The 24687-nt window shown below is 33.6% G+C and overlaps 1 protein-coding gene across 3 annotated transcripts in view; it reads left to right on the top strand.

Annotated features, from left to right (window-relative positions):
• The window catches only part of LOC124370947 (C-1-tetrahydrofolate synthase, cytoplasmic), a 70500-nt gene that overhangs the window by 24891 nt on the left and 20922 nt on the right, over positions 1-24687 (top strand). For all 3 annotated transcript variants that reach the window (XM_046829265.1, XM_046829261.1, XM_046829256.1), the window contains exons 5-11: positions 6876-6968; positions 7640-7781; positions 13811-14148; positions 14267-14440; positions 18715-18851; positions 20629-20810; positions 24467-24617. In XM_046829265.1, the coding sequence (XP_046685221.1) occupies positions 6876-6968; positions 7640-7781; positions 13811-14148; positions 14267-14440; positions 18715-18851; positions 20629-20810; positions 24467-24617 (1217 nt within the window). The remainder of the gene's footprint in view (positions 1-6875; positions 6969-7639; positions 7782-13810; positions 14149-14266; positions 14441-18714; positions 18852-20628; positions 20811-24466; positions 24618-24687) is intronic.

Genomic DNA, 24687 nt, shown 5'->3' with positions numbered 1-24687 from the left:
ATGCCAATTGCTTTTAAGCCTTTAGCATAGAGAAAACTAATCACAGCACGCACTTCACAGTTGGCGGAATTCTCGATAGTCTGTGGCATTTTAAAATCACGTAAACAAATGAAGACTCAATCAAACGGCGTCGTAATGGCATTTGTGGCTTCACGTAAACTGATGTAGCTACACTTCGCGCATGCGCTAAATAGCAACTGCAGTGCTGCAGCGGCGTAATTTAAAAACGGTACTTATTTTAAAAACATGCCTCATATTTAAGAATGATGTTGCCAAATATAACCTCTATAATGAAGTTTGTGTTACTGTTAAAACTAAGCCCAACACTTGACCCAGCAGGGATCACTTCTGGCTGGTTTATACCTACCAGTTGAACCCACCACTGGGCACATCACTAACCGCAAATGTTGAGATTCTGGGGTTCATGGGCAATTCGATAGGTCTAGTCTACTGTGGAGGATGACTGTTGGAGTTGGTGGGGTTTGTTCCCTTACCTCAGAGGTTCTTGTTAACCTCAACAAGGATGTGCCATCCTGTGCCTACTTTGACTGGAGAGGCTGGTTCAGAGCTGGCCTCCCCTTCTTCCAGGATGACTTTGAGATGTAGTGCCCTAATTCTTTCTCATGGCTCAATAGGAGGCGGCCCCCTACTCCTAACCTTACCCATCCTGAATATCCTATCACTCCGGAAGCAGCACAAAGGTTCTTACAGGACTAAGTGCAATTTATAAGCTTCTTGTCCTAAGAGAACAAAAAAAAAAAAAAAAAAAAAAAAAAAAAAAAAAAAAAAAAAAAAAAACACTTCTATACCAATAAATAACTTTCATAATAAACTACTTCGACTTAGTGTAACTTAACACTTTCACTGCCGACAACGTAATTTGACGTCGCGCAAGGAGTTCTATAGACTGCCGACAACGTCATTTGACGGCGCCGACTTTTACAGTAATAAAAACTCATTTAAACGACTATGAAATTCGGCATTGATAGTCATTCGCTAATTCGATGTTTTTGTTTCTTACTCTATGTATTATAATCTATGAAATGTTGTTGGCAGTCATCTGTAACATCGGAAAAAAAGTGGTTTGTTTACCGCTTCGCGTCGGGCGTCGGCTATTTGTTGTCGTTCTGCTACCGTAGTTCGTCGTCTGCGTCGTTATTGTTTTGCTTGCTATTACGTTTGTTTATGATTGTTTTGTGAGTAAATACAATGAATCGTAACAGTATTGAAGACAATCAAGTTCTAGAAGAGTTACTCAGATGTTCAAGTGACAGTGAAAGTGATGATTTATTCCAAGATGACACAGATAATGATCCCGATTTTACTACTGATGGACTTCTTGGAGATGCAAGTAAGTTTGTTGACATTGTATTTTTACTCAAATAACAAATATAAGCAAATTAGTAATAAAAACATTTATTCTTGTGTTTTGTAAATAATTGGTTTATTACAGAATTTTACAGTTTATTGTTTATTTTATTTTATTTATTTTTTATTTTTTATTTTTTATTATTCAAGACTTTCCACACTAAAAAAAATATTTCAGCATAAGTAAATTTTAATTGTAAACATGTGTAGCTATAGTGTTAGTAATGACAATTCTAAATACAGAAAAAAATAATAAAAAATATATTATGCTACAGACTAGTACATGGTGATGTTTTTTGGTCAACTTTTTATTTTTTACAAAAAACGTTATGTTTTTAAGTTTTCAACCAAGACTTTCTGTTTGAAAATATTTATGCATGAGCATCTGTGTAGAAAGAGGAAGAACTTAGCTTTAAAAAAATGTAAGTCCTATGGTTTTCTTATAATTAGTTAAAAAATTATATATATTTAAAAATCGTTAAAAATGGGCGGCAGTGTAAGAAAGTTGTCAAAATTAGGAGGCGGCAGTGAAAGTGTTAAATAGTCTTTCAAACAGGACTAATGGTATTCAAACTGTAAAATTTCTTGGTATAATGATACAGTCAGATTTGGCAATGTTAGTATCACATTGATTATATTATTTCAATAGAATGTCAAAAGGATTTTCATAATTAGGGAATTTATTAATCCAGTTCCAACTAACGTTTTGAATTTGTCATAGCATGTTCATTCATTCTTAAAATATTGTGCTATTTTTGGTCTATATTGTTCATATTCTTATATTTTGTTTGTATTGCAAAAAGAGCAATTAGGATAATTTGTAAAGCTCCTCCTAGGTCACATTACAAATAAATTTTTATTAGATTAGGAGTTATGACAATATCTTGTATCAATATCTTCTATACGTCAAAAATTGTCCTCAGCTCTTTACTTGTCATGTTAAAGTGCATAGTTATGACCTAAGAAACAAACAAACCTCAGAAATGATTTTGCTTTATATCGTGTTACTCCAAAATAGCTTAAAATATACTACAATAAATTGATTTAACCATCTGCCAATGTATATTAAGTCTTTCCCTGCAAAAAAGATTTAACCCTCCCAGCGTTAGAAGTCGATTATTCTATGTTGAAGTACACCGCTGGAGCGTCAGTTATCGAATAATCGACGGGTAGACTGTAGTTTACAAAGACGCTGCTAGATGCGTTTCTATCGCAACAAACGTCAAGTATTGTATATCGTTGTAAAGAGCAGATTACAAGCTTTCTGCCGTGTACTGTCTCAAGACAGTTATAATATTTGGTGAGCTGTACGGCTTGTAGAAAAACAACAACGTTTTACTGACAGCTGTTTTTGCACAACAGGTTGCCGTAGCATTGTTTTGTTGTGGTCAGTTTGTGTTTATAGTTGGTTATCTTTTGAAAATGAGTGACAATTTACGTTCTCAATCTAGTCCTATATGGAATATATTAGACGAAGTGATTTCTAGTGAAGATGAGAGCAATGGAAGCAACATTGATGTGGGAAATACTCCATCTGACCATTCGCTAACAGATTTTTCATCAGGCAGCGGTGAGGAATACGTTCCCGATTATGAAGACTTGGAAACATCTGACAAAGAAAATCCAGGTAATGAAGATGATATTTCTGATAATGGTAGTGTTGTCGGTGATAGGCCTGCAGGCTGTTTGAATCCATGGCTCAGAATTTATCCCCCAGAGCCAGAAAAGGACATTAGGCCTCAGTTCCAAGTCAGAAATCCTGGTATCAAAAACTGCCCTCCTTGTAATAGTAGGCCTATTGAGTACTTGAATTTGTTTCTAACTGCAGCTTTTTGGCAATTACTAACTAGAGAAACTAATGCATATGCTGGCAGAGCAATAGCTAAAAAACGAAATGAGGGAACCCTATCGAGAAATTCAAGGTGGACAAAATGGTCACCAGTCACAGTAGCTGAAATGAAAAAATTTATGGCATTGACCATAAATATGGGGATTGTTATAAAAAAATTTAAAGCACTACTGGGATGTTAGGACCTCTCAGGGCACACCATTTTTTCCATGGTTATGAAATCAAGCAGATATTTTTTAATAAGTGGTTTTTTGCATCTGTCATCAGCAGTGAACATTGAGATAGGTCAGCCCGGTTATGATCCCTGGCAAAAAGTAAGATACTTTCTTGACCATCTAAATTTTGCTTTTTGCTAGGCACTTTGTACCTTTCCAAAGTGTTTGCATTGATGAAAGCCTAATTGGGATGAAGAATAGGTGCACCTTCATCCAGTATCTTCCTAACAAAAAACATAAACAATATGGGATCAAAAAATTTGAGGCTTGCGATAGCTCAACAAACTATGTATTGTGTGTTGAACTTCATAGTGGAACTGAATATCTTGCAGTTCAGTGCAATGATATAAATGAACCAGTCTTGTTCACCAAAAGAGTTGTGATAAATATTATGGATAAATGTGGACTCTTGGACAAGGGCTACCATTCTATACGAAAATTCCACTAGCAAATAGTCTATTGTACAGAAAAACCTTTTTAACAGGTACCATAAATAAAAACTAAATTTTTACCCAAAGCTGTCAAGAATGCAGACCTGGAGCCCAGAGAAACCATATATTTCAGGAAAGGAGATTTGTTGCTTGTCAAGTTCAAGCAGAGAGCTGGTAAAAACCCTGTGTTTGCTCTGACAACTGCATGTCATGCAGAGGATCAGCTGATAAGAAGCAAAAAAGGTCTGGAAGGGATGAAACCTCTTCTCATTCATAAGTATAATCAGGATATGGGAGGTGTGGATGTAAGCGATGTGTGTGTTTCACACTACTTGCAACCGCCAGACAACTAAGTACTGGAAGAAAATATTTTTCAATCTGTTTGATTTGGCTCTCTTCAACGCTTATGTTCTATACTCCCTAAACACTGACAAGCCCATGGACAGGAGAAATGTTATTGTAAGCATCGTGGACACTTTTGCTGCCAGTGAAGAGCCTGTGGTTGTAGGACCTGCTGGTGACGCTGGACCTGATCCTCATCGACTGGAGCGTCTTCCTGGGGTCCAAATGAGGAAGTGTGTTGTTTGCAATAAAGGAAGATCCACCTTCTGGTGTCCAGGATGCAACTGTGGTGTGCATCCCAAGTGCTACCACTTACAAAAACACTTTTGGAGGCCCATGAGGGGTGGAAAAAAGAGAAGGCAATGGGAGAGCAGTAGCAGTTCCTCTGACTGAGCAATATCAGTCTTTTCCAAGAGTGTACATAGTTCCGTTTTTTAGTTGTAATTATTCTAAAACTATATATAATGATCTAAGTGTTTATATTAATTTTCTAACAGAAGACTAAATTGTGGACAAAATGGCTATTTTGGATTTTTGAACTTTTCGATTGTGTGTTTTCTAGGGGGGGGGGGGGCGCAAAGTTTTCAAAAAAAAAACAAAACATTTTTTTTTCATTTTCAAGGGAAAAAGGTTTATAAAATGCAAGGTAAGGATATTACATTTGTTTTTTATGTAATCTCTATTCATTTGTGAATAAAATTATATATAAAAATGCATGGTTTTGTTAGTAAATATGACAGCTGTATATGTTTTAAAAAACCCTTAAAAATGGTAGAAAATGGCTGTGACGCCAAGAGGTGTTAGAGTGGACGCTTGGAGGGTTAAACAAGTGGTTAAATAGTTTTTAATTATGATTGTTTTTACAACGTAAATGAATTTTATAACTGAATTATTCAATTTGTTTTTACAGTTATATTTGTACACTAGTCATAGTATGAAGGAATAATTGTTAGTAGTAAAAATAATTACCAATTTACAGACATTTTTACGCATAGAAACATGTCTATATAGTTTTATTCTTTGTCTTGATTCTGTATATGCAGTTATTATGAAATTGTATTTTAGGCGTTCAAATAATCCTGAATCAACTCTCACTCTGTATTACTGATTTTTTGTGGGGTATTTTTTAATATATTTAATGCCCATATACAAAATTTAAATACAGTTAACTATCCCTATTTATGAAAGTCAAAAGCTAGAATATATTTATTAGATTACATGGGGCTTGTATCTCATGTTATTTTTTTCGTTTCACAAATTGGGAGTAGGTAAAAGGCAATGAAACACTTTCAAATAGCAACTCTGCTTTTTTAACCCATCTCTAGAGGAAGTAAACGTAAATAAAATAAAACATTTACTAAAAACTTTTATATTTCTATCCAAAATTATGTTTGTTTAATCACGCGTAGTGGCTGGCTGTGTTCAAAGTCTCCACTCTGTGCACAGTCAATTAAGTTATTCTGACTTAGATTCAAATGGCAGTATTACTAGCTTAACTAAATGTTTTTAATTGGTTAATTATCCTTTTCTAGAAGAAATTCCAAGTAATATGTAATTTAAGCCAAGATTTTACATAATTTTAAAGTAATTGTTTTTGTAATATGAAAATACATTTAGTCTAAAGTAGTTCTATAAATATCAACAAAATATAAATATATTTCCATATTTTGGTGATTAGCTCCACCAAATGCACTAGTGTTACTATAAATTAATAGATTCAATGTAGCAGCTACAGTAACACTGCTATTCAGATTTAAAAAAAACAACTTTAAAGATGTTTGTTATGGTATGTATTGCAAATATTGAAACATTAATTTAGTTCCTTATTTGGCGAAGAGATTACAGCACTTTCCACAGCCATGCCTAGGTTATATCTTATAAATGTGTAGTAACATGAGCCAAACCTAGTGACCTGCTGAGCTGAACTGGAAAAATCATAGAGGGCCACTCAGTGTGGCCTCCAAGTTGAGAACAACCACAAAGATGAACATCGAACTCTAGGGAATGAACCTTAGTTTTGTAGTTCAAATTAAGAAATGTATACTGTAGAAGTGTGGCTGGTTATTTGGTTTTTTTCATCCTTATTATCATTTAATTCTTTTTTTTTAATAATGCGGTAATTGTGTACGAATTACCTTTTAACCAGTTCACAATGAATTACTGTTATATCATTAAAGAAAAATACGAATCCAAAAAGGGTTAAATTAACTATTTTATTTATTTATATTGTGCTTTAGATAACTTAGTCTTCATTATGTTTCTAATCCATTACATTGTTGAATAATGTTACTTTATATTAATAATATTTTCTAAATAGGAATGGTTTAGTGGCAGTAACAAAGTAATTATTTTAATTTGTTTGGAAACAAGTATGGCACTTGTACAAACCATAAATAGAAATTCCCTATAGTAATACAAATTCCACATCTCCTCTGGAAGTTTAATGTTTTTAGAATATTTTTGTTTTCCGTTTTTAATTGCTGTTATTTTAATCTATATTCATATCTAATATAATAACTGTTAGGAAAAAGTATGTTTTAATTTTACTCTCCATTCAGAGAATTATATATTTGTTTAAAAGATCAGTGATCCACAATCCCTTGGCATGTAATACATTTTGTTTAATAGATAGTAAATAATATGTATTTAATTTAAAACCATTATGACCAGATTACACACCATCAATGAAGGCATGGTTGCTGTTGGAAACATGTCTGGATTTGTCCCTTGCACACCTAACGGAGTTATGGAGCTCATAAAGAGGTGAGGTGTTCAAACTATCTCAGTTACTATTTATTATTGTTAAATTTTGATAGATTTAATATTTATATTAAGATTGTAGAAGCACCTTAATGATAATGGTGTGATAAAACTATGAATAATGACGATGATTACTTTATAATAGTATACAGTTCAGTATGTATATTCTAGAAGAAACCTATTCAGACTTTTAACTTTTGTATGGTATGAAAAAACAATCATACTAGACACTATAATTGAGAAATTAACTCATTGGTTGGTTTAAAAGTTATCTGAAGTTATAACAGAGCACATAATAGTTTAATAGTTGTTTCATAACTTAACACACAGTTGTTTAATATTTCTCTATTTAATTTATATTAACTAATATTATTATTATTATTATTAATATTATTATTGTCTCAACTTTTTAATATTATTCATCAGTATAACATTGTCAACAAGATCATTTTATCAAGAAGACATGCCACTTAATGACTTACCATTTATATAGATATTCTCAGTATTATACATATTCCCATATAGTTGTCTTATTATTCAAAGTTTGTTCAGAGGAAAAAGCCAGATTTTGATGGAGCTTCAAATTGTTATTATGAAGTGAAAGCTTAGCAAAGTTAGTTTAACGTTTATTATTTATTCCTTACGATAAGATGTAAAATGGTTTTAATCCACAGGAGTCCGGTGCAGGTAGCTGGCAGCAATGCTGTGGTGGTTGGCCGCAGCAAGATTGTTGGCACTCCAGTGTCAGAGCTACTCAAGTGGCACCACGCTACAGTCACTGTCTGTCACTCCAAAACAAAGGATATACAGGAACAAGTAGGTTGTCGCCAGTTATCAGTGCAAGGGCCGACAAATGTTAGGGTGTGACTTTTTATCAGTAATAAGCACAATAGTATTGCAAAAAAGACTTGCCCAAAAATACATATTTTATTGCATTTTATTAAAACACAACATATTTAACTAAATATTAAGATATCAAAATGACTTCTTTAGCATTTTATTACGGTTTAAAATACTCTTTTTGATAAATATGTTATTTGGCTAAAAATATATACATTTCTATATATACTTATTGACCTACATGTATACATACTTTTTCCACAATTGGTTTTTGTCACATTGTATCTGAAAAACGAACAAAAAAAAACAATTGCTTTGTAATTACAGTAAAGTCTGTTACAAAATTAAACAGAAATGACAAGAATTTAGTAAACTTTTACAAAATATACAGGAAAATGTACAATTGTTATGATCCACCTTATTGTTGTAATCTACAATGTGTTTCCTAATAAAACACTTACTACTTAGATTATGAACATTATAAAAAGTAACATAAGATTATAAAACAAGCCGTAAAGCAAAGTATGGCATGACAAGGATAACGATGTTTGTCAACTAAGAAACAAGGGCACAAGATTGTTTGTCAACTATTTTAACAATTAATTATGGAGGCAAGTGAATACAAACAACAGTAGGAAACACACAGTTATTCCAATATCTAGGCTTAGAGTCAACACAATATTGTATGAGGAATAAATTAAAGGAGTTAAATATGAAATTAACTTATAACATAATCTACAAATACTAACTACAAAATATATACCAGTCAAATTACAGAAAAATACAATGTACTTGAAAATCTAGGGATATATCACCCGCTGGTCCAGTAAGACATTTTGCTGTGAGAATTGGAATGTTTTTGCTAGTGTTCTCTCCTACCTGTTTCCAATTATATTTCACAACAATGCCCTTTGAGAGCAAGGCATCATTTTTGGAACCAGATAAAATTTGTTTAAAGCCTAGTTTGTTCAAAGGAGAGTAAATCTAGTTTTTGTAAAACATATACTATTTTTATTATGAGGGTTCAAAATTTTAGAATCAGATTTATACAATTCTGAATCGGATTCAAGATGGGGAAATCCAATTTTTGCATCTGATTCCATATCTTTAAAAAATCTATTCCAGATTCTGAAATTTCAAATCCTAATAGCTTTCATAGCCTTAGTATGATTTGACAAAATTATCACGAATCAAATTTATACCAGTCTTAAACCTTTGCAGACTGAAAAATAGTATAAGAAGTATTCTAAGAATACCATTCTATTTTAAAGAGATTTAGAGATATATTTTAAGAACTAATCACATCACCTATTTTTTACTTTAATTTGATAGATTCTAATATGGGCTTCCAAAATATGCATTTTTAAGCTGCAAAAATTAGGGACATATACAGTGGAGTCCCGTAATCCGAACACGTGTAATCCGAACGTCGGTTAATCCGAACAGGTCCAGCCCCCCCCCCCCCCCCCCCCCCCCCCCCCCCCCCCCCCCCCCCCCCCCCCCCCCCCCCCCCCCCCCCCCCCCCCCCCCCCCCCCCCCCCCCCCCCCCCCCCCCCCCCCCCCCCCCCCCCCCCCCCCCCCCCCCCCCCCCCCCCCCCCCCCCCCCCCCCCCCCCCCCCCCCCCCCCCCCCCCCCCCCCCCCCCCCCCCCCCCCCCCCCCCCCCCCCCCCCCCCCCCCCCCCCCCCCCCCCCCCCCCCCCCCCCCCCCCCCCCCCCCCCCCCCCCCCCCCACCCGGAGGAATTATTTATAACGATAATGAAACCCGTTATAGGAAACTAATTACTTAAAAAATGAAAATGGGTGGCATCATTTCGTACATAAACAAGAAAACTTTAATTAAATAGACATACCAGTTTGTATTAAGACAAATTGTGTACGGTACAGACATAAATATTGAAAGTTAAATACAGTCCAAATTGAAACTTATAGGTTAAGTATGTTAAGTATTACTGTATTAAGAAGTGAAATCAACAAAAAATTGGACGTATAGTACTGATATTATTATTGAAGTACAATATTAATTGTTAAAAGACATAAGTTCAGTTATGTCTTCTGTCGCACCCTTTGAAGAGAGTTTATTGGATGACTCACTTGCTTAACAATAGAACTCTCACACTAATTTCGGTAAATGTGCTTAGTATTCGCAAAACTAGTTTATTTGTCAAGAGAATACAATTGCACAGTCAGAAATCATGTTTTAATAAACTATGTTGATCAATTCTTATAACAAAATAGGCCTCCATTCTCAAGTTTAAACCGTATTTTTCTGTAATTCTGGCTAATCGAACAATCACATAATCGAATAGGGCTCGGTCACCAATTAGGTCGGATTAACGGGACTCTACTGTACTTGTATCACTTACTACAAAAAGAATTTTAAACTAGATATGTTTCCAAAACCTTAACCACACCAACTGTGATAAAAAAATAGTAAGATACAAGACGTAGCATAAACATAGCATTCCACAAACATAATCATAGAAAATACGAACTGAAAGCAGCATATTATTTACAAAAGAACAATAATTTGTTAATTTGGTTAAGTATCTGTACTATTTCATGCACAGAGTACAACAAAGTACTCTGTACAACAAAAGTACTTTTTTAACCAAAACTTTTATACATATACTAATATTTATTTTATGTTACTTTTAACCATATAAATTTTGTATATTAAGTTTTACTCAGCTGATATTTGTTTTAAATTATTGATTCACACCTGATGATGGCATCTTTGATGTCGAAAGGCCTTGTGATAAATATAGAAATTATTGGAGAATTGTGAGTTTTCTTTAATAAACTAATAGAAAATTGATATTTCCAATAAGAAGAGCTCCTCCTCCTTCATTGAAACAAAGTACTGTTTTAGCCATCAGTAATTTTCCTACAGCTACCTGCCATAATATACAGGGTGTATATTATGTCTGGAAACAACCCAAATATATCCTTTAATAATTTAATATAAATTTGAAACCTCTTACAATCGTGATAGAGATTGGGCATCTACTTTTTGGAACAATGTTTTGTTATGTCACACCAACGGGTGATCGTCCTGCCCGAGGGTATCGTGAATATTATCTTAATGGAAGCCTTATACCTTGTGATACATAATTTTTAAAGGTAATAGCTTACTGATTTGAATGCCACAAACCGCATCTCAAGGGAATTATTCTATCAGAAAATAGAGCATTTTTAGTATTGAAAATTTACTGATGTTCAACAATGTAATTTTAACATGGTTCTTGCCACAAAATGTGTTACACTAATTTTTTAGCATTTTTTTAAATGTTCAATTAAATAAAACAAAAAATTTCATTTTTTTTAAGAAGCTGGTTCTATTAGCACAAATTTGCCAGTTTTTATTACAGTACAATTATGGAAATACTTATGTTATTGATTTCTTATTACAAAATAAAAAAATAATGTATGCTGTTAGAAAAGTCTTACAACAAACGTTTTACCTGCATTTGGTGTCAAAGCAATTGTTCGAACTGTGTTCCTTCTACGGTTTGACAATGAGCCAATCTTGTGTAAAATGATTCGACAGAGTTGCCTAACATTTCTTCAGTTATCAAAGCAATCTCCTCTATAATCCTGTTTCTTAGAGTCTTCCAAATTATGAGGCTTTCTTCTATAAACATTGGATTTTAAATGACCCCATAGGAAATAATCGATTGGTGACAAATCCGGAGATCTTGGAGGCCATTCGATTTCTCCTCTTCGGCCAATCCATTTATGAGGAAACCTTAAATCCAAATACTCTCTTACCTGTCTCCCCATAATGGGGTGGAGCACCATCAAGAATCAAGAATCAATCATCCTGCTGAAACCATACATTATCAAAGTATTCTCCTGATGCAATTTGAATAGCTGGGATTATTTCATTTTGGAGCATATTGTAGTAAAGTTCGGCATTTAAATTTCCATTGATGAAAAAGGGTCCAACAATTTTGTTACCTAAAATTCCACACCATACGTTTCAGTTTTTGTGGTTGCTGTGAATGGGACTCAGTAATCCAATGTGGGTTTTCAACTAGCCCAGTAGTAACGGCAATTGTGCCTGTTAACATTGCCATTTAGGAAAAAAAGTTGCCTCATCAGAAAATAGTATGTTGGTCAGAAAAAATCTCTATTGTCATCACATTTGCGCATCACAAGTTCACAAAACTCAACTCTTCTGTCGTAATCATCCTCACTTAACTGTTGGACTAAATGAACTTTAAATGGTTTGTATTTATTAATTTTCAAAATCTTACTCACAGACATAGGGTGCATATCATGTTGCTGTGCAGCTTTTCTGAGCGATGTATGTGGGTCTTCAATAATTGTTTGCAAAACATCATTGTGCATGTTCTTCATCTGTTGCAGATTGTATCCTACCCGACTTTGGCCGATTACGTACACTCCCTGTCATTTCAAAACGTTCAATAGTTTTTGATATTGTTGAAACACTTTATGGGATTCCTTTCTGGGAAAGTGTCATTAAACAAATTACAAAACTTCCCGATAAGATCTTTGACGATCGCCATATCCTCGCATCATCAACAGAGTAATTCGTTCTCTTTCAGACAATTCCATTAAAATACCAAATAAAACTGAACTACTGTAATTAGATAACTTGTTTGACAGCAATGCTTCAGAGACACTGATTAACTCGACAGGAATGATATGACCTTTGTCCATTTGTAATTCCCAAGCTTAGACCTGTCTAGTGAAAGCTCCATGCTCAACAAACTGAAACCTGTAGACCAGATGATTAATAACACAATAATGTTTCTCATAGGCTAGTGACCTTTGTCTCTTTAAACCTTCCTGCTGACTGGAAAACACCAAGTACAGATTCATAAGTAATCAGAGAAAGTGACTCATAAGTTTTATTCATTGTAATAAAAACTGGTAAATTTGTACTAATGAAACCAGCTTAAAAATAAATTGGTTTATTTTTATTTTAATTGAACATTTAAAAAATGCTAAAAAATTAGTGTAACACATTTTGTGGCAAGAACCATGTTAAAATTACATTGTTGAACATCAGTAAATTTTCAATACTAAAAATGCTCTATTTTCTGATAGAATAATTCCTTTGAGATGCGGTTTGTGGGCATTCAATTCAGTAAGCTATTACCTTTAAAATTATGTATCACAAGGTATAGGCTTCCATTAAGAATATTCACGATACCCTCGGCAGGACGTCCCCCGTTGGTGTGACATAACAAAACATTGTTCCAAAAAAGTAGATGCCCAATCTCTATCACGATTGTAAGAGGTTTCAAATTTATATTTAAATTATTAAAGGATATATTTGGGTGTTTCCAGACATAATATACACCCTGTATATGCATCAGGTTTGGGCGATGTATGTCATACGTAGATATTGAACTGCAAACAAAATATTAGTTACAAAATTATGTGAATAATTCTATAATATACAAACGTACATTGTTAAGTAAATTAAGTACATTCCAAGTCAAGGATGTATGAACAAATTTTTATATAGACGAAGTCTTAAATTTAAAGAAATTTAAGAGACAATTCTCATTAAATTAAAATATTTCATCAATCCAAAAATGAAATTTCTTATGTATAAAATTTTTTAAGAAATATTTGAGTCACATTTTTAGTTATCACGGGTAAAAGACAAACACATTACTGAGGGACTATCATTGATCTACTTTATCTAGTATAACCGTCAATGTAAGTGCTACCGCTTAACTGGATTGAACCAGAGAGTACTCAGCACTCTCCCCCACTCCAAATATCTTCATTAACAGATTTTATATTGTCTTCAGTGTTATATTGTGCTCAGAATCAAAATTTAGTATATACTTGTTTCACTCCTTACTATAATATTACTTGCTATACAATACTTATTTTAAAATTCAATAGAAAGTTGTTTTATTAATACAGTTTGTGAATTAGAAAGCTTGCCTACAAAAGTGTGTATCACCTGGTACTTAAAAATATATCAAAAGTGGATTAATATGACACCAACCGTCTGTTACAGATCAGGCGGGCAGACATTGTGGTGGTTGCGATCGGGTCCCCACAGTTTGTCAAGGGAGAGTGGCTCAAACCCGGGGCCACTGTCATAGACTGTGGCATCAATTCTATCCCTGACCCGACGAAGAAATCGGGCTCGAGGCTAGTCGGTGATGTGGAGTTTGACTCGGCACAGAAGGTGGCCGGTTACATCACGCCGGTGCCAGGTGGTGTGGGGCCTATGACTGTGGCAATGTTGATGAAGAATACAGTGATATCAGCTCAACGAACAGCAAAGGCTCTGTTGGAAGCCAGATGGAATATTAATCATTTGCCTCTCTCACTGCACAGTCCTGTACCTAGGTTAGTTACTGGTGTGGACATTATGTTATAATTCAATAAGTAGTAAAACACTATTGATTATTCCCAGAAACACAATTAGTATCAAAACAGAATGGTAATGTTCATCTTGTTATTTCAGTGACATAGAGATTGCCAAGGCTCAGGAGCCCAAGGATATTCAACAGCTGGGGCGAGAACTGGGTCTGGCTCCTGGAGAAATCCTCCCATACGGCAGTAAGAAAGCCAAGGTCACACTGTCTGTGTTGGATAGACTCAAAAACAGAACTAATGGCAAATATATTGTTGTGGCTGGGTAAGCTACTACTTTAGTACTCTTACAGTTTAGAGAAGTTGCTAGAAAAACTTTCATTGTACAAGTTTGAACATATAAAGGGTGTTTTTATGAAGAATCTTTATCTTTGATGTCGATAAAGGTATAGATTTAAAACTGTACACACCTGTTAATGTAACAAAGACCAATATTAAAAAAAAATTGAAATAATTATCACTTTTGGTTTCAAAATGGCCGGCAAATTAAGTTTTCTAAGCTTAATAACTAAAAACAGACGAACATACAAACAGACGAAAAACTAAGCGAGATAGGACTTGCATTAGAAATTCGTTGTATATTATGACTTGAAAAATTGTTTGGTGAATTTTATCCCGTAACTACTGGACACCCCCTCATTTCATTTGTTTTTCATACATACACACAATTCAAATAGCCGAGAGTGTATATGTATAAATATAAAATTTCATTTAGTGAAACAGAGAAGGAAATCGCACTTCATTATTTATAAAAGAAACATTATAAGTAAACCTGGTTGTAAAATGGGTGTTAAATATAGATAGCGTAAAATATATATTTGTTAATATAAATATATTTACAGTTATGAAAAAGCTACTTATGGGTACTAGAAGAGGACTTCCTTTGGTTTTCCAAGCTGCTTTGTTGGTTACAAAAGTCAACTTGATTTGCTTAGCATTAAAGTATTTCTCAGACACATTAATCTTATATCCTATATCTTATATCTAATAAATTGTATAGCGATAAACTCACTGAAGTCTAACACAACGGAACAAATTTTACATCTATAACATGTCAAGCATCCAACTGATGTATCATTGTATCCAGAGTGATCAGCATAATCACATAATGTCACTACTGTAAATAGGCGCACTGTACACATACATACTTACTTGCTGCACACACAGAGAAGAAGGTAAACTGGGGGGAAAATTGTTAACAGTATTTTCTCTGATATATCAATTAAAAAAAAAAAAAAACAGAATAGTGATTGTTGTGAGGGAGCTAGAGGACAGGTGGCTCAGCCTTATGTTTTGTAGTGTTTTGTAACGGTTGGTATTTGTTGCAATGGTCGTGACGTAACAACCCGACTCTATTAGACATTTTCCACGTTCACTGTGCAGTACAGGTCTAATGGGACATACTCATGTTACTACCTGTACTGGGAACATCATGCCTAGTGTCGTGTGAATTGCGTCAACTGTCCTTGTGACCCGCGTGAAGGCCCAATAGATTTGTACCCTACCTTATGAACCTTAGCTCATGTTCACATGTGATTTATTTATAGGTGTGGAAGGAACTTATAATGAAACAATATGTAAATTAATTCACACCGAATTGATGTTTAACCCTGGAACTGGCAAACGCCCGATATCGGGCGTTTTAGTCGCATCCTAGATGGCAGCGCCCGATATCGGGCGTTTTAATATGTCTTTTATTTCTCAATATTATGTACTTAAAACACGATCAAAGAGTATCGGTATTAATACCAATTGAAAAAGAAGGTTCAATTTATGTGAATAATACACTAATAAATAATTTTATCGTTTCGTTTTATCGTCCATACGTTTTATAATCTCTGAACTGTTTGTTTACATTCTCCCGCGTACCGCGCTAGTTGCGCGCGCAGCGATGAGTCAACTGGTTCATTCGGCTAGTGTTATTTTGTCAACTGCATGGTGTTCTGTCTGGTTTATTGTTTGTTTGAGTTCGTTGTAATGATGGTTATGTATATGACACAATAATAGTAAGTTTTTTGTGCGTGTTTACGTAATGGATCGTAATTTCCGTGATCGTTCAAGTGACATTCGAGAACTAGTTGTACATGAAATAAGTAACGATGAGGATTCCGATTTATACATTCAATCAGAACATAATTAAAAAAATATATAATAAAAAATTAAAAAATAGAAAATTAATATGAACTAATAGTTACAAGGTTGTACAAATCTAAGTGAGCTTTGAAGTTTTTACTTTTGTTGGTAAGTAGCACTTTTGAATGTCAGTGTATGATTTTTTTATCGTTTACCACATGTAAAAATAAATGCCTTATAAACAACGTGTTGTTTTATTTTTACTCAGAATTAAATGCTCTTTCTTTTTTTATATTTTGGATTTTGCATATCACTAACAACAACAATTTTACAAATCAAAAACTTTGAAATAACTTTTCTTTTTTCTAAAAAAACATTTTTTCATGAAGAGGTAGAGTAAGGATTTTTTTTGTTTTAATTATATTATGTGAAAAATGTTCCTTGAACAATGTGAATAAAAAAATATATAATATTACATAGGTACTTTAAAATAAACATGTAATAATAAAACAAATATAAGGCAATGTATGAAGTACTAAAAACACTCCGCCACTGAGAGAAATATGACCGCCAGTTCCAGGGTTAAATACTGTAAAATTAAAATAGTATGATTTTGTTATGATAGTGTTACAGACAATTTTTTAATGCAGTGAGAGTAAATAGATCCTACCTTTTGCACGTTAAAATATATGGACAAATACGAGGCATGTTTTAAAAGTAAGTACCGTTTTTAAATTACGCTGCCGCAGCGCTGCAGTTGCCGTTTAGCACATGCACGTAGTGTAGTTACATCAGTTGGGAAGCCACAGATGCCATTACGACGCCATGTGATCGAGTCTTCATTTGTTTACGTGATTTTAAAATGCCACCGACTATCGAGAATCCCGCCAACTGTGAAGTGCTTGCTGTGATTCGTTTTCTCTGAGCTAAAGACTTAAAAGCAATTGACATTCATCGTTAAATCAGTGAAGTTTATGGTGAAAACATTATGAGTGAAGGAATGGTGCGGAATGGGTTAGGGCCTTCAAAGATGGCCTCACAAACGTTCATGATGAAGAACGAAGTGGGCGACCTTCAGTCATAACCGATGATCTCATTCAAAAAGTGGACTGTAAAGTGAAAGAGAACAGACGGTTCACATTTTCGTCCTTAGCTGAAAAATTTCCTGCTGTATCAAGAAGTGTTCTCTACGAAATTGTGTCCGAACATTTAAATTATCGGAAATTGTGTTCACGGTGGGTACCGAAAATGTTGAATGATGAGCACAAAACCAAACAATTGGTCAGTGCATTGAGCTTTCTCGAGCGTTGCAGTAACGAGGGCGATGATTTTTTTTAAGCCATATCGTTACAGGCGATGAAATGTGGGTAGCCTACGTTACACCAGAATCAAAACAACAGTCAATGGAACGGCGGTATTCAACATCCCGTAGGAAAGTCAAATTCAAGCAAACAATTTCTGCCCAGAAAATCATGTGCACTGTCTTTTGGGACAGACAGGGTGTGTTATTGGTCAATTTTCTGCCTCGAGGTGAAACGATTAATGCAGCCGGGTACTGTGAAACTTAAAAAAAACTGCGCTGCGCTATTCAAAACAATAGGCGTGGCATGCTGAGTGCAGGCGTCGTTTTGCTCCACGATAATGCTCGTCCACATTCAGCAAATCGAACGCAAGAGCTCCACTTCATTTGGCTGGGAACAATTGGACCATCCTCCATACAGTCCCGATCTAGCGCCTAGCGACTACCATTTGTTTCTGCACTTGAAGACGCATTTGGCGGGGAAGCTTCATTCCAATGATGTAGAAGTAAAAACGTCTGTGCAACAGTGGTTGTCCAGTCTGGCGGCAAGCTTCTTTGACGACGGCATACAAAAGCTGGTCCCAAGATACGACAAGTGCCTTAATAATAATGGAAATTATGTAGAGAAGTAGAGGAAAGAATGCTCTTTCAGGTAAATAAAGTTTTGTTTGAAAAATTTACTTGTTGATTTTTTTATATCAAAACAGTACTTACTTTAAAAGCATGCCTCATATGATGAATTCTTAAATAAATTTTTTGTGACAGTCTTAAAAGCGTTTTCAGTTAATAGCTCTATTTGCTTGACGTTATATGTTTTGTTATTTACGGCAACATGTCTTTTTAATCAGCTCCAGACTTAGGCTTGTAATGTAAGCTTAAATATACTCAGAGTGAATCGATGGATGGTAACTGTTCCAGATTACTTAGTGGAATTTCCTGTTCTTTTTTCAACAGGTAATGTTAGTTATAGTGTAGAGTAATAAATATGAGAAAACATTCTTTTAGAGAACAACAGTTCAATAGTTTCTGGGTATTAAAAATCTGATTAGAATAATTATTACACAAGATTTTGTAATGGTTTTTCGATATGAGTTCATATCTTTATTTTATGTTATACATTAATTTTAAGCTATAAATCAAATAAAAATCAAGTCTTTGTTTGACAGAATCACCCCTACACCTTTGGGAGAAGGCAAGAGCACTACAACAGTAGGGCTGGCACAGGCGCTATACGCTCATAAGCACAAGAACACATTTGCATGTGTACGACAACCCTCCATGGGACCTACTTTTGGTATTAAAGGTGTGTACAGCAATTACTCTTACTCAGAGACATACTGTGACATACTTTAGCTTATGATTAATTAATTAGAAACAGTTGATTACAATTCCCCATGTAACACAACAGAGAGGGTTAGGCAATTGAAGCAGACTCAGTTATAGCTACTTCTACATAAGACCAATAGATAGACTATACCTATATAACTGGCATTACAGCAGCTGAAGCCTTGTTCGTCCTCTTGTTCCAGGCAAATAATGCAAATCTACGCTCAGAATTATACAAAATGTTAATGCTTCTGTTTCAAATAACTCATGATTTAGGCTACTTAGAATAAATCAAATGTTTTGAAACTTTGTTGAATAAAGCTGGTAAATTAACGACACTAATTGGTACTATTCAGAAGCTAAATAACAGTAATTTGGTTTTTAAATAGTTAAATAATGTCAAAACTGTTAACGTGACATGAACAAATTAGCCAGCTGCTACGTTTTTGTTTTTATGACAGGTGACTTTAAAAATAATGGAATTTATAATTGGAGAGTTCAGTTGTCAGAATTGTATATTTTTTTAAATCTAGGTGCTGTAGTTTGGTTAATAATTTAGGTTGTATGAGAAAGTTTTTAACTCGCGAGTTGGACGCTTCTTAATATACCAGCATGCTACAGTTCTCCTGGCTTCACAGCATGGGTTTTGAAGATACATTTATAATTATTTGCAATCAAAGCAATATATTAGTTCATATTTATACTGTGAGTAGCTAAATTTAATGATAAAAAGATCAACAATTTCTAGGGTTTATGGAAAATAACTAAGCTGTTATCTAAACAGGAAAATTTGTTCTATAAAAACTCATTTAACTTCAATTTCACAAAACTTTTGTGTAAAATAAAATTGTTGTGTTTATTAAACATGTGTAAACACTTAATCAACTGTTTCCTCTTAACTAATAATGTCACAGTCAGTCTAGGCTTTTTTATACATTTCATAATTTTTTTTAACTCAATTTAAGTGGCATTCTGGATGAATACTTTAAGTTTTATTTCTTCAATATGTCCAAATAACATTTTTAGACTTTAAATAAGGGTTTTCAAACAAAAATATTTCAAATATCATCCTAAAATGTTTTAATTAGATGTGTTTTTGAACATTAATTATATACATCTTTAATTAATACATCTAAATTTTTAAGGGCCAAAATGTACTATTTCAGTTCAAATAATTATTAATCTCAATTTGTTTGATTGCTATACATACTGTACAGGTGGTCAAAAAAATACCCGGTTACTCTATCAAGTAACTTATTTAGTTTGTTTTATACATTTGGTCTGACGTTCACTAGGATGACTCATCTCCGGCCACTACCATCTGGTTGTAGGTACGCAATTTTCTTGGCTTCACATCGCTTTTACCTATGCTACATTTGTTGGTTTTATGTAGTCTATGATTTGTATTCATTTAATTGTTTTTCCACTTCATTTATGTAGTCTACATTACCCTCCTAAGTATAATAGGACATACAAGGTTTCCTGATCTGACAAACAAGTTATTGACAAAATCTAAATTTATAAAATCTCTAATATCTACCAGATAATTGGGAAATAAAACATGATTTCATCCTTGGATATGGTTGACTTTTTATTAATGTATGCCATTTTAATGTTGGATGTCATTAGTAAGTGACCTTTATACATTGTCTCCACAATTTTGCTACCCTTAGCAAGTTGTTTACTCTTCTGTGGTCAGTCGTGTTTCCTTTTTTCCTATTCAACCATTTAGTTTGTTAAAAATGTTTATCCAGGGGGTGCCGCGGGTGGAGGCTACTCCCAGGTAATTCCGATGGAAGAGTTCAATCTGCACTTGACAGGTGACATCCACGCTATTACTGCTGCTAACAACTTGCTAGCAGCACAGCTAGACACTAGAATCTTCCACGAGGCCACGCAGACTGACTCTGCTCTCTACGATAGACTGGTGCCCAAGGTATAAAATAAGTGACTGGTCAAACTAAATCTCGAATCCCACCAAATCTTCAACTCCAATCTTGTATTGGAACTCCAAAATTTGAAACCACAAAAAATTGTCCTCGTTCTTCTATCTATAGTAAATTATTTTTTCAATAGTAAGCCTTTTAAACTCAACAGAATCTAATTTTGTTTACTTTTCAACACATTAAGTAGGATGCAAATTATTTCCTACAATCTTTGTCAATGCTAAGATATTAGACCAAGTAGAGGAAACAAAGTTCCTTGACTTGGTCATAGAAGAGAACTTAGCATGACACGGACATGTTAAGCAATGTAATACATATATGTTAAATATCAGGTGGTCTTTATGATCTAAGGAGAATGGCAGGTTCATGTAACTTTAATACCAAAATATCAATTTGCCATACCTTGATCCACTCTTATATTGCGTACAGAGTTTGTATATAAGGGTCAACAACAAAAACAAATATGGATCAAATTTTGGAGCAGCAAAACTGGGAACTAAGAATTATATTTAATTTGAGAGAAGATGATTCCGTTAAACAGATATTTTCTGAATTTAAGATATTTACAGTGTATGGTTTGTATAGTTATGAGACAGTAAATTTTGCTTTTCTCAATGATAAAATTGTAGGATGTAATTCCTTTCACGCATATGGTACAAGTAGAACCTCACAAATTAGCATTTTTTTAAAAGAAAACTACCTTTAAAAGGAACAAATTATTTGCCACAAGACATAAGAAAAAATTTTAATAGATTTTTTAACTGATTAAAAAGGATTTTTTTGCAGTCTGCTCTGTACTCCATTGACTTCTGTAATGGGCTATGTTTTTAAACTCATAGTAAAAAGATATAATACTTTGGATAATCAGATATTTTTTTTTATAATAGTGTTAGCATTCCTCATGAACTACAGTAAAGTAAAAATATATAATACTTTGGATAATCAGATATTTTCTTAATAATAGTGTTAGCATTCCTCATAAACTACAGTAAAGTCAAAATATATAATACCATGTATAATCAGATATTTTCTTAATAATAGTGATAGCATTCCTCATAAACTATAATGAAGCAAATAACAATGTGAAATGAAATTTTTTGTAATTTATAAATCTAAATTTTGTATTTACTTGTAAGGATAATGATCATTTTAAGTTATTTTGAGATATAAAAGACATTATTTCATGTAACGGAGACTTTGAATTGAATTAAATTCAACAAAGATTCGGATTCAAGAATTGATCGACCCAAATGTTGTAGCCATATAAATATTTCCTCTCTAGAATATATTATACATATATATATTTTTAATATATTTATCGTGACTAGGGATGGTTTACACATTTTCAAATCATTTTAAGTTTAAAATAAAAGCATATATTCTCAAAGCCCATATTATAATCTATCAAATTAAACTAAAAGCTAAAGAAAATTACTTAACCCTTTGCGTGCCACGGCGACGATACATCGTCTCCAAAAACCCTTGCGAAAAGTGCCACGGCGACGATCTATCGTCGCCGACTTACTGTGCGAAAAGTGCCAGGCGACGATCCGTCGTCGCCGTCTGTTATCGTAATTTTTAACGCTTTATTTTTCATGAATTCTTTTCACGACCAATATTGTTTTATTTGTTAACTATCCTGCAATAGATAAATAATAGTTCACATAATACTTTATATTAGTGAAGATAAAAAAAACACAGAATAATAGAAGCAACAACAGCTGGCGGTGATCAACCGGGCGCGTAACATCGTTGGCGCGCGTAAACAACTCGCTACGTATAGTATGCGTAATATCTAAAATAATACGTTCGGTCACATGGTTGTGTTTACATCGTTTTGAGGTTAGGATCTCTAAAATGATTTTGTTAAATTGATATCTCCCGTGCGTGCGTGCGTGCGTGCGCGCGCGAGCGTGTGTGTGTGTGTACATATTTTTTGGGAAAATATGAAGACCATTATATTAGATATACTTTAGAACCAAAGGATAATTAATGTAAGTAATGCATTAATTATTTTTGTTCTAGTGTTGTGTTACCGGTACTGAAAAATGATTTTTTCATTATGTACATAATTTCAAGCATTGTTATGTAACTATAGTAATTATATAAAAAAGTTAACCATTATTTTGTTTCACATTAACAATGTTATAAAGAATATTAAAAAAATTCTTCCCATAGTAAAATTGTTTCTTATTAATTTTTCAAAAAAAATAAAAACTAAAAAATAAAAATTGCTTTATACATTTTTTGGTTTTGACATGCCAAAACTAATATTATTTTATGTTGTTTCATTTGTTTTGTAACATTTTATTGTAATACAATTTTTTACAAACATTTTGATACCTGTTTCATAAAAATAGTATGAAAAATAAAAAAAATATATTCTTTTTCCGGAAGCCCGGTAATACTTCTTATTATTCCCTGGCATTTTTCGCATATGACTTGCAATATAGTTGCTAGTGCATTTCTTTTGTACTAAATTTTTTGCCTTGTGGCATTCAAAGGGTTAAATATAGCTTATAAAATATAGCTATTTTTCTTAACCTATGCAAATTCCTTTACAGTAGAATGGTATTCTTGAATTAATTTAATATTATCAATCAGACAGTCTCCAAAGATATAAGAATGACAGAAATTGGACTGATGATGATTTTAGTTAAATTGTACATAAGTTAAAGCTATTAAGATTAGAAATTCGAGAATCAGTAACAATTTTTTTAAGATTTGGAAGATATTTCAAAATTCTGGATTCACCCATCACTAGTACAAACCTCAATCTTGTAAGTTGTAACTTAAATCATTAGACTAATTGAAGAATAACAATAGCAAGTATCATTATAGTGGATGACTCCCAAACAGCCACCAGATATTGTGAATCCATCTTTCTGTTTGGTTTATTTTACTTTCATTGTATTAAAAATTTCCCTTACACAATTAATCTCAAAGTCGGCAGGTTCACCATTTGTTTCAAACATTCTAAACCATCAATTGTAATGGAAATCACAAAATGAATTCTCAAAAAGCTCAACAATGTTTTATTCACAAAAACATATTATTTATTCATTAACATGAGATATTACCTATGTGAATGTACTCCCCGCATAGATTATTAAAGTCTGTGCATGAGGAGGAGTCATAAATATAAATTATAATAACCTTTTGGGTTTAAAGAGTAATTTAACAGTAATTATGTTGGAAAAAAGTTATCTCTGTATTTAATTTGTTATTAAACAAAGACTGGCCTTAATATATTTTAATCAAATAATTAATTTTATTGCTTATGAGAGAACTAGACAAAATTAAATTAAGTTGTAAATGTGTAAATGGGAGTCAAAAGTTCTAACCATGATTTTTCCATGTTTTGTAATTAGGTTCAACGAGTGATAGATTTAATTTAAGTGTACAGAGATTGTAACACCGCTTCCGCAGCCGCCCAGTCTATGCGAAGGAACCAGCCATTTACCCTCTTGTAAATTAATTGTTATAATATCATCGAATAGACTATGACTAGTGACACTGATGCTAAAGCATGGACTGATGACAGTAGCTTCTCTGTGGTCAAAATAATACTACATTTTTAACAAGCCTTATTGTTTTGAGGAGACCTGTTCTGTAAGTCAAGTGAACATGGTATTTTTATGTTTAGTTGAAGGGTCAGCGTACATTCTCTGCCATACAGCTGAGGAGGCTACAGCGTCTCGGCATCACCAAGACAGATCCTGAGTCTCTAACAGATGAGGAGAAGAAGATGTTCGCACGGCTAGATATTGACCCTGCCACTATCACCTGGACTAGGGGTATATATACAACAGTATTAACTCATTTTTATGTTAAAAAATTCTAATGCAAAATAAAATTTAATTGTTA

The sequence above is a fragment of the Homalodisca vitripennis genome, chromosome 1, assembly GCF_021130785.1.
Source record: "Homalodisca vitripennis isolate AUS2020 chromosome 1, UT_GWSS_2.1, whole genome shotgun sequence".
Taxonomy (NCBI): domain Eukaryota; kingdom Metazoa; phylum Arthropoda; class Insecta; order Hemiptera; family Cicadellidae; genus Homalodisca; species Homalodisca vitripennis.
Note: the sequence above shows the minus strand (reverse complement) of the source record. Positions and strands in the feature narration are given on the sequence as shown.